At 39.7% G+C, this 11,551-nt stretch overlaps 1 protein-coding gene across 1 annotated transcript in view; it reads right to left on the reverse strand.

Moving 5' to 3' along the window:
* The window catches only part of SGIP1 (SH3GL interacting endocytic adaptor 1), a 156,065-nt gene extending 144,895 nt beyond the window's left edge, over nucleotides 1-11,170 (reverse strand). Inside the window, exon 1 of the mRNA XM_068961192.1 lies at nucleotides 11,005-11,170. Within this exon, the coding sequence (XP_068817293.1) occupies nucleotides 11,005-11,170 (166 nt within the window). The remainder of the gene's footprint in view (nucleotides 1-11,004) is intronic.
* Nucleotides 11,171-11,551: the final 381 nt, after the last annotated feature.

An 11,551-nucleotide genomic window follows, 5' to 3' on the forward strand; every position in this document is an offset into this window, starting at 1 on the left:
ACTCAGGCCAAACATTTGGTCTCAGTAATAAAAAACAGGCAAATTTAATTGCCCTGGGCACAATGCCGCGTATTGACAGCAACTCTCACTGGTAATATCTGTTCATTATGATGGCCACTGTATTTCTGTCAGGAAAGATTAAAATACTTTGTGTATTAGCTCTTCTTCTAAGTTTTAAATATAGGTACTATAGTCCAATTCAGATTCTTTGTTTTAAGAAGTTCTTATAGAAAATTTTAAGACCAGTTAAGTAGAAAGCCAGTTCCTCCCATGATTTTTTATGATATTTATGATTTTCAGCGTCAAGACTACTGCCTAAGATATGGGAGATGCTTCATAAAGGCAAGTACCAGGGAATATAAAGTTCAATGGCAAGCAGTACTTGGCATAGTCAGTTAACAAATGTTTGTTGATTGATCTATGCATTTGCTGTTTTAACCCAAATTATTCAAAACTGGTGGGCATGTGCTCTTCAGGCTGAATCCTTTACCTTCATTTTTATGTGACTCAAAGGAAATCCAGGTGATCTTTGTACTCAGTGAGTACAGAGCCTCTTCATAAAATAGCACCCTTTCATTCTGAGCTGAGTCTATTCTCAGAAATACGCACATTAATGACACACTCCAGTAGAATTGGATTGCAAAAGAGGCTGAGGTGGATGGCACCTTGAAGATCAGGTTTGATATATGGGAGTTCAGGTTAGTGCACTAAAATGGAGATGGCCGTAAGACAATTAAGACTTCAAGGGCTAAAAATAATAATGATTTTTAAGGGACATGGACATGGTGACGTGGAAGAAAATGTTGAAACAAAAATGGTCATGAAACAGGCTTGCCACAAGAGGATCTGTTATGTCAATATCACTGCAATGAAGGAGTTGAGTGAAAATGGGAAGTTTTGTGCAGGTGAACAGTTTCTATTAAGCATTAAATATAGTAACAAGATGAGCTTTCCTGGTGGCTCAGTGGTAGAGAATTTATCTGCAATGCAGCAGAGGCAAGTTCGATTCCTGAGTCAGGAAGATCCTCTGGAGAAGGAAATGGCAATCCCCTCCAGTATTCTTGCTTGGGAAATCCCATGGACAGAGAAGCCTAGCAGACTACAGTCCATGGGGTCACAAAGGAGTCAGAGAGGACTTAAGGATTAAACAACAACAGTAACAAGATCCATAGGAAACATACATAGTTGTAAAAAAGTGTAGGAACTTTGAATTCTGAAAAGCTTTTGTTCGAATCCCATCTTTACTACCTCCTGGGGCAAATTACACAACCTCTCTGAGTCTCAGTTTTCTCATCTATTACAAAAGGTGTTTGTAAAGTTTCAGTGGGTTTTATATCTTACCTAAAATATATATTGTATATTACTTTATGCAGATTTCTCTTGCTTTTTTTGTTGCAGTTTTGATAGTTACAAAGCAATGAGAAATCAGCTATTCTAACAGATTACTTAAAAGTAACTAAATGACTGACTTCAGCAGTTACAGCATCGCCATTGGTCTATTCCTTTAGAAATAAAAACAACATCAAATCTTAAAATAGTCAAAATTTCAAAATCTCAAAATCTCAAGGTTTTCCTGGTTACAGCTATAAAAACCAAACCAAGATCAAGAAATGGAATTTACTGACATCTATCATAAAATTTCCCCTGGAGAAGGAAATGGCAACCCACTCCAGTATTCTCACCTGTAAAATCCCATGGACAGAGAAGCCTGGCAGGTTACAGTCCATGGGGTCACAAAGAGCTGGGCACAACTGAGCAATTGAACACACACGCGTCATAAAAGATAAGCGGGGGAGGGTTAATACTCACAGTAAGAAACACAACTATCTCCTGAAGTAGGAAAATATTACATCATTGGTGAAGTCTTCACCGTGTGGAAATCTATTACAAACTCTAATCAGCTGGTCATCCCAGCATGATTGAAAGGAGGCCAGAGTCACTCTTACTTGGGTTAGCAGTGTATAGTATTTGTTTTCTGCTTCTTGCCAGATAGGGAGAATAATACTTCAAGCACTAGTGAAATTAATTTGACCTGTTCCATGAGGACCTTGTTCTGTAAATGATTTTCCTCTTATTTTCTCTCTCTCCCTCTTTCTCCCTATATCCACTGACACTCTTCTCTCCCTTCCATCTCCATTCCCTCCCCAGCCTGACAGTGACATGTAGACAGAACTGAAGTTAATGATCCTGCAACAGAAGGACTCTGGTTTTCAGGCATAAGCAGAAAAATTCAATTGAACTGTAATTCACCAAATCTCATTTGTAAAAAACTCCATTTTCAACAAGAAAATAAACCCAAAAGCAAGTAAACTGCACAAGAACAGAAATACTTTTCATATTCTCTCTCTCTCTTTTTAATATTTCATCCAGAGAGAAAGGGGCAAGTCCTTTGGTAAAATCTCTATAAATTTTTAGTATATGTGGCATTTATCACTGTGAATTAAATTCTTCAAAGGTTAATTTTAAAAAGAAAGCTGGAACATGGCCTACGCAGAATCATTTTGGTTTTCATTCTAACTTACTATTTGGAGGCAGAGACATGAACAAAGGGAAAGAGATTTACATGACATGGCCAACTCAATACATCACAGCTATTAGCCAGCTTTATTTAGTGAGAAACCATGGAGCCTGCTTCTAAAAAGGAATGCAAATAGTTTAAAAAGTTAAAAACACATAAGTATGGAGTTTTTTTGTTTTTTTTTTTTTTAAAGAAGGTCAGTTATCAGAGGAACATATACAAAATAAAGGTAAAAAGGGAACTAAGTTCAGAATTTAGGTCTAATTTCTTTTGAGAGGTCTCTGGAATACATGTGGATTGATTCTGTTTCTAAGATTTATACTAACAATAGTCATTATCGTCACCATTCACCTATCTATTCACCGATCCTCTGTACTTCTGTCCACTCACCCACCCATCCATCCTTTGGCTATAATTTCCAATAGGTAATAAACTTCATTGTCATGAAATTATGCCTGTTGGATAATATATATCTATCAAGTTGCGATGGAAACCTGCTCTTTTAGTCTGTTCTCACTGGAGGTAGAAAACATCAAGTCAGCCCTCTTGGAAAGTTAACCCTTGGTAGGTATGATGATTTATTAAGCCATTGCCTCAGCATCTTGGTAGGCTAAGCAGTCATATTATTGTCCCTGTGTTTTATTTATGGATCTTATAATCTAATCACTTAAATTCATGTCTATTGGTCTACCAATGATTCTCTGATTCTAGGTCCTCATATTTACCTAGGAAGCTCAGATGGTAACTTTTCCCATCACTGGTCAGTATTCTCTTCACCAATTTCTCAGCGTTGGGCAGGCAGATAACTCTAGCCTTTTATTAAATGCCCAGAGTCCTGCTAGCTTTCGAGTATTTGGAATCACCATCAGAAGATCTCATCTTCTCATTTGGTGGTTGATAGAATAGGGATGTGCTGGACACCTATCATGTGCCATGGGTGTTTCTGGACTAGAGATACAGTATCTAATATGATGCTTGAATTATGTGAGGTCAAAGATCAGTTACTAAAACCTTAAAACACTCTCCTTTAATTAAGTACTTGTCATCCACTTTGGCTGGAGAAGGCAATGGCATCCCACTCCAGTACTTTTGCCTGGAGAATCCCATGGATGGAAGAGCCTGATAGGCTGCAGTCCATGAGGTCGCTAGGAGTCGGACACGACTGAGCGACTTCACTTTGACTTTTCACTTTCATGCTTTGGAGAAGGAAATGGCAACCCATTCCAGTATTCTTGCCTGGAGAATCCCAAGGACAGGGGAGCCTGGCTGGTTTCTGTCTATGGGGTCGCACAGAGTTGGACACGACTGAAGCGACTTAGCAGCAGCAACATCCACTTTGGCATCTCCTTGCCAATTCATGGATGAAACATGCATGCATAACTGTGTGGTGTTTAAGATGAAGAGTGACATGAGATGAGGATGTCAGGGGCCAGTTAAGGACTTTAGATTTTAAAGTGCAATGGGCAGACATTGAAAGCATTGGAGCAGGAAAGTGACATCATCTAAATATCTTTTTTTTTTTTCCTACCAGCAATGTGAATTGCTTAGTACCAGAAAGCTCCAATAGTAATTTGTATAATGGTCACTGTGATGTGCTAAATAAATAAGCTGTCTATTCTAGATCATTAAAAGACACAATCACATTGATGTACCAATTATTTGAAAACCAGCATTAGAGGTAGGTTCTGTTTAGAAACTCTAACTAAAATATTTATCAGAATAGCTGAATATCTGAGCATTTCTCACCACTAAAGAGTTTATCATTTATGGCAGTATGTAAGTATACCAAATTTGACAATCCTAATTGAGATTCAAACTAATTCAGAGCTTTCAAACTAATGAAACTCCCATAACTCCTGAACTCAAACTCCCTGAATATACTTTACCATATTGCTTCATTATATGTGAGTAGGCAACATAGGTGTGTATAAATAAATATATAATAAAATATATATATATATATATATATATATATATGTAAGAGAGAGAGAGAGAGAGAGAGAGAGAAAGCCAGAGAGAGAGAAAGAGGATGCACAAACTATTTCTCATGATGTTCTAGAATATAGAAATTTTTTTTGAGTATGGTTTTTGTTTCTATTCCTATGCTAAATATATCTCATTACTTTCTAAATGTCTAGAACAGTGTCACGAACCCCTATTTGGCTGAATAGCATTTCCCCCAACAATCTGGGTCACATTCCCAGTGACACTAATACCATTTCAAACTGAAATTTGGCTTTCAGCATTTTGATTAAATTTTCTGCTAAGTACTCTAAGAAGACTTTTTGATTTATGAGACTATAACCTCAAAGGCAGAAGAAGGTAAAAGGTGACTTTAATAATGAAAAAGAAACCAAAACAAAACAGAAAACAGTCACCAGAAATAGGGTTTATAGAAGGAACACCAAGATCCAAATGCTGAGTCTGAATTAAGTTAATTATGTGGTACTTTCCATAAATGTATGTTGTTCTTCCTGGAACAGACACATTTACAAGGGTAATTCTATGCGAAATTCAAAAGTTTGCTAGCATCCTAGTTAGGCTGCCCCAGATATTCCTCTGCTAAAATGCCTTTGAAAAGGGTGTGTGGCTCCACACTCTTTTTCTGCAGTCACCTAAACACATGCGCACACCCTGTCCAGCACCACCATTTCGTTTCTGTAGAGACCGTTCAATTCCCCCTCCCCAGGATTTAAGCAGAATTAAATCTGCTCTGAAGTTACCAGAAGACAGATCTCCTTGCTTAGGCTAGCATTTCAGACCTGGTCTATCATATTTCTCTAGTTTTATCTGTCACTGTTACTCTGTAAATAGTCTGCTCTGCAACCGAATGAAAATTCTCCTCATTCCCTAGACAAGTGTGCATGTCTGTGCCCTATGTTTTAGCTTCTGTTTTGAAGACTCTCTCTTTGGACCATCTTCTGTTTAACCAGTAACCACAGAGACCCAGCCATCCTCCAGCTGCTTCAGAAATACCGCAACACACCTGCAGGAGGGTCTCCTCCAGAATTGATTATTTCTTCTCTTGAGTTCTTCTAAAACTTAGACTTCATGACAAAAATCATCCAACTTTGCCGCATGGGACAGTTTGCGTGCATGCATGCTCAGCTTGCATTGTCTTTATTCTTCTGGAATTTAAGCTGCATGAGGACAGGATGCACTTCTCACTCATCTTGTGCCCCATCATTGAAGCTAATTCAGTGCCCTGCGCACAGCAGGTAGTTCATTAACTTTCATGAATTGAGAAAAAGGTTCGAAGCCAGGCCAAGGCCAAGTGTCAGATAAAGATCTTCTCCATATCTGCTGGATATAAGCAACCAAATCAGGAACTTTTAAGTTAAATTCCTTCCATCACTGAGAAAAGAAACTCCACTAAACTTGCTAATCTTCACGTATTCAAGCACATGACAAAAATATACCCAACACCCTAAAAAGCCAGCAAAGTAAACGAAGAAGTAGAAGCAAAGGTGAAGGAAGATGCATGAGTGAATGTACACAAATACGAGGCACTGATACTTGCGTGGACTTCCCTGGTGGCTCAGTGGCAAAGAATCTGCTTTCCAACACAGGAGACGTGCGTTCATTCCCCGGGTAGGGAAGATCTCCTGGAGAAGGAAATGGCAACGCACTCCAGTATTCTCGCCTGGGAAATCCCATGGACAGAGGAGACTGGAGGGCTACAGTCCATACGGTTGCAAAAGAGCCGGACATGACTTAATAACTAAACAAGAACAACAATAACCACACTTGTGTGTTCAACACAGAAGAGATCCTTAGGCTCCCTCAGGGCCTGTTCTCTCCTATTTTAAGGGCAGAGATAACATTAATCTAATCTTCCAGATCTGAAGGGCAGTAGCCAATTAGCACAGGTCAAAGAGGCAAAGCTAAGCATCAGTAGTAATAGCAGCTGCTTGAGAGGAAATGGCACATCACACTCTTCAGGAAATGAGAGGGCTTTTATCATCGGGCTACCAGCTCAGCTTGTTACGACAGAGTCTGTTAGTTTTGTTAAGTTCTAGAACAGGCCATTAAGTGGTACTCTAAACAATGATAAATTTAAAAAAGCACTTTTTAAGTTGTCTTAAGAAGTTACAAAACTGTTACTTCCCACCATTAAAAATGGGTTAAATGATGTTTGATGATCTTTGCTTAAGAAATATAAGCAACATAAGAATACTGACTTGTCAGAATATTTGTTGCTTATATTAAAGATATCAGATATATATTAAAACTTCTAAGATATTTCTAAGTGAAGTGAAAGTCACTCAGTCATGTCTGAGTCTTTGTGACACCATGGAACAGTCCATGGAATTCTCCAGGCCAGAATACTGGAGTGGGTAGCCATTCCCTTCTCCAGCAGATCTTCCCAACCCAGGGATTAAATCCAGGTCTCCTGCAATGCAGGCAGATTCTTTATCAACTGAGCCACCAGGGATGTAATATATATTACATTTCTATACATATTGCACATTATTTTTCTCTCGGAAAATTAATTTCTGTGGGATAAAACTGGTTAGCCGTAAGGTAGCATTCCCTGGTGGCTCAGACAATGAAGAAATCTGTCTGCAATGCAGCAGACCTGAGTTTGATCCCTGGGTTGTGGGCAGATCCCCTGGAGGAGAAAATGCTAACCCATTCCAGTAATCTTGCCTGGAGAATCCCATGGACAGAGGAGCCTGGTGGGCTACAGTCCACATGGTCACAAAGACCTGGACACGACTGAGTGACTAACACTAACAGGTACTATCACATATCATCTCATCAGAACACACAGCACCACACTGTTCTGTGGGTATAATCATCTGTTGGGCAGATAAAGAACACTTCTCTGAGAAGTTCCACAACTTGGCAGTACTGTGTGGGTAGGAAGCGATGGGCCGAGGTCCCATGTGGGCTTGTTGAAACCCGAGATGTGTGCTCTTGACCCATTTGCACGTGTCTGCTAGGTGGGATGTACCCAGTGCCCTGACTGGGCACTTGCTGAAGGTGCTTGGGAGATCTGGTGATTCTCTTCTCACTTCCCCAGTCTCCTCTGCCAGCACTCCTGAGCCCACCTGTTGTAGCAGTAGCAAGGACGAAGTCAGTGGTTGGCATGTAGAATGGAATATTTCCTTTGCTACCAAGTCCTAATGTTTTGAGTAGGGTTCCCCTCTGCAGAAAGGCTTCCCTGGTGGCTCAGATGGTAAAGCGTCTGTCTACAATGTGGGAGACCCGGGTTCGATCCCTGGGTTGGGAAGATCCCCTGGAGAAGGAAATGGCAACCCACTCCAGTACTCTTGCCTGGAAAATTCCATGGACTGAGAGGCTCCTCAGAGCCTGGTAGGCTACAGTCTACGGGGTCTCAAAGAGTTGGACACGACTGAGCGACTTCACTTCACTGCAGAAATGGAAGAGGTTGATCAGACATCTCTGCGACAGGGTGTCCCTTGGTTGGGGAAGCTCATTCTGGGCCTTTCAGAACTCCCCCATAGTAGAACAGATGCAGCCACAATCAGAAGGCAAGGTGAAGGGAACATACCTTTTCTCTCTCTGAATTATCAGTTTTCATTTTAGAGATAGAGACAGTGACATCAGCCTCTTCACTTACTCTCAGCCATCAAAACGTACCCTGACACTATTGTGCACCGTCTCTTGCTCAGCTGCACCCACCGGTAGGCCATACTTGAAACAATCAGTTAGCTGTTTTTCACTCCTGCCCAAGGCACTCTCCAGGATTTAGCAGGTTTTATTTGTAAGTATTGTATAGTCAAGGATGCTCGGCTACCTGGTCACTGTTCATAATAAAACTACAAGCCTTAGTCCCTCATCCTAAAGAAAATTTTCATTTGAGATAACTAAACAGAATTTTGTTTTTGAAATACGAGAGTGATAGGGGAAGTTCATAGTTAAAGGAAGAAGATGATAAACTCAGGCATGTTTCTTAAACTATTAAATGACCTTAAAATATGTTTGAATTCTGTTGATAAACAAATGTATTAGAAACCACATTATAAGATATTATAGTTTACAGAAATAATGCATGACTCCAATCTTGTTTTTCTCAGGGAGTATACTTTAGAATTCCAGGAAGACTACACCCATGTAAATGGTCTCTCTAGCTATAAAAAAGTTGGTCTTTTACTACATAGCAGTGGTCTTCATGGTTTTTTTTTTTGGTCACAGACTCCATTGAGAATCTCATAAAAATATGGGTCCTCTCCCCATAAGATACTAGCACACACATATATCTACCAGCCTGTGCATATAATTTCTGCATTATAGACTGGCTAAATGTATCACAGATCTCAAGTTAAGTCCCTTCCTCTGTAGGAACTCAAATTGTTTTGCATTGATATATAATAATAGGATATAATAAATGATCACAGCCAAGACAACCCAGCAATGCCAGGCATTATGATGAATCTTTGACAGAAACTAAATATTACTTGGCACTTCAGAAAGAATTAGGGCTTGGATCAGGCTTAGAATTCACAGTGTCTGTCTCTGGACCCATGATGATGGATGCTCTACATTACAGTAAATCAGCTGAGTCCTTTGTCATGTCACGCTCATGGAGTCTCCCTATTTTTACTTCTGGCTGGTCTAGTCATCCATTTGTTTCTATTACAAAAAGCCACAGTGCTTTTGCTGGACCTGAAGCTTTCAAAACCATGTGAAGCAGGAAAGAAAATCTCAGTTATTTCAGAAGCAGAACTAGAAGCTAAAGAGCTTGGTTATCAGCAATGATAATGGAAGAAAAAATAACCCTAGTTCTTTTAACTGTGTTAATTACAATGCTAGGCTGTCTCACATATTTTATCTCATTTAATCTGTAAATCAATCCTGTTGTTAGGTACTATCAGTCTACTTTTTATTTTTTATTTTTTTTTTAATCAGTCCACTTTTTACATGGGGTAAAAATCTAAGAGATCATGTGACTTGTGTAATACACCATGGTTAATAAATTTCACTAATATTTAAAAATATTATGTGTCTAGTATTTTTTCAACTTTCATAAATGCTTTTAAAAGTACTATTTAAAAACACCTGAGATCTAACTCTATGCTTCCAATATCTTGAAACTATCTGTGTCTGAGAGACCGCAAAGCTTCTTCAGATGAAAAGCTGTGCAAGGGGGAGAAAAGGTGACATACGCCACCCAGAACACTCAGGTGAAACACCAAGGTCACATGGTTTTTGCTGAGACAAAGCAATTGAAACCCTTATGTGAAGGACTGGGCTTCCATCCAGGAGCACTCACTCATACTGCTTCTTCTCTCAAGATATGATTAAATCAACTACAGAGATGATCAGAGCAATCAGGCAGTCATGATGAAACTTTGTCTCCTCTTTCCATTCACCCTCAGACAACAAATTAGCCTTTATCTACATTTTCTCCTAGATCAAAAGGCAAAGCCTTTATGGAGTGTCATGGCAGGAATATCAGCTTGTTTTGGACTATAAGGGAGTCATGAATCATTGTTTTGCTCTATTTGTTAAGAACTCTGGGACATACCAGATAACACAGTAGTTTTGTAATATCTTGACTGTCTGCCTTCCCCCAACATCCTGTTAACAGACAGTCGGATGTTATGACTGTCGCTCTACTCTCTTAAAATTCACTTCAAGTATCCAGGTTGAAAACAAAGCCACACTACAATTTTTTATATCTTACAGAGGTGTCTCCTCTCTTCACCTTCTTTGGAAGCTTCCCATTTCTACCTCTTCTTTCATTTCTCTACCTCTTGGGCAAGGTAACTGAGATGAGGTAGGCAGACAGTCTAGGGGTCAATGTGTCCAGAAAACCCAGCTCAGGGACTTCTACCTGGGGAACTGTCACTGTAGAACAAAAGAATAGTCAGATAAGAAAGTTTCCAGACTACATCTTCCAAAGTCATGCTTGGAACTGACCCTGGCTCCCCCATCGGAAACAGCCTCCTGTAACTGAAAGTGAAAATATTTGGCAAATGCTTACTGAGCACCTAATATATTCTGGACATTACAATAGATATTGTTCTACATAAATAAATAAGGTATAACTTTTGTCTTTGAAGAGCACTGCTGAATTAGAAAGAGTCTATGGCAGCAAATAAGAAGGGTAACCAAATAAGAAGGATAAGTAAGAATTAGTGTGGTGGAAACAAACAAACAAAAAATGGGATGAGCAAGAAAAGTGGTATAGACTGAGTAAACCATATAAACAGAGGCACGGAACAATGAAACAAATAACATGTATGGGAAATAAACACAATTTGCTATTTGTTACTAAAGCTAAGTAAAAAGGAGACAAGTGATAGGAGATGGGATTGTTCTCTATAGAAGATTAAATAAGCTCAGATAATTCTTAACATTCTCTGAAATATGATCAGTTATTAACGACCTTTTATAGATGAGAAAGCCAAAGCTTAGGGGAGTTAACAAGCTTACTGAAAAAAAAGACATAGATATGCGGCATTCTAGCTCCTGTCTGACTCCAAAGGCCATGCACTTTCCAGTTTCCACCATACCTTGCAGCCTTCCAGATGAAGCATTAGCAAAAGCACTAGACCAGTCATGCAGAGACTGGTCACTGGTTTTAAACAAGACACAGCCTTGAACAAGTTCGAGTTGGGGAAGCTGGGGCATAATACTCTTTTGTGTGTGCGTGTGAGTTAAAGTTTTACTCAGGGTCATCTTCTCGTTGCTTAGTTAAGTCATGTTTAACTCTTGCGACCCCATGGCTCCTCTGTCCATGGGATTTCTCAGGCAAGAATACTGGAGTGGGTTGCCAATTCCTTCCCCAGGTGATCTTCCCGACCCAGGGACTGAACCTGCATAACCTGCATTGGCAGGTGGATTCTTTACAACTGAACCACCAGGGAAGCCCATTCAGGGTTTTAGTGAGGACTATAGCCCAGGAGACAGCTCTGAGAAACTGCTCCAAAAAAATAGTGGAGGAGCCAGTATATACCTGAATTATTTGGTGAGGAAATACATATAGTCAAGCATTGCTTGTTGTTTTAGCCACTAAGTCTTTGCGGCTCCACGGCTCCTCTGTCCACGGGCTTTCCCAGG

The sequence above is a fragment of the Capricornis sumatraensis genome, chromosome 2 (assembly GCF_032405125.1).
Source record: "Capricornis sumatraensis isolate serow.1 chromosome 2, serow.2, whole genome shotgun sequence".
In the NCBI taxonomy this organism is placed as follows: Eukaryota; Metazoa; Chordata; class Mammalia; order Artiodactyla; family Bovidae; genus Capricornis; species Capricornis sumatraensis.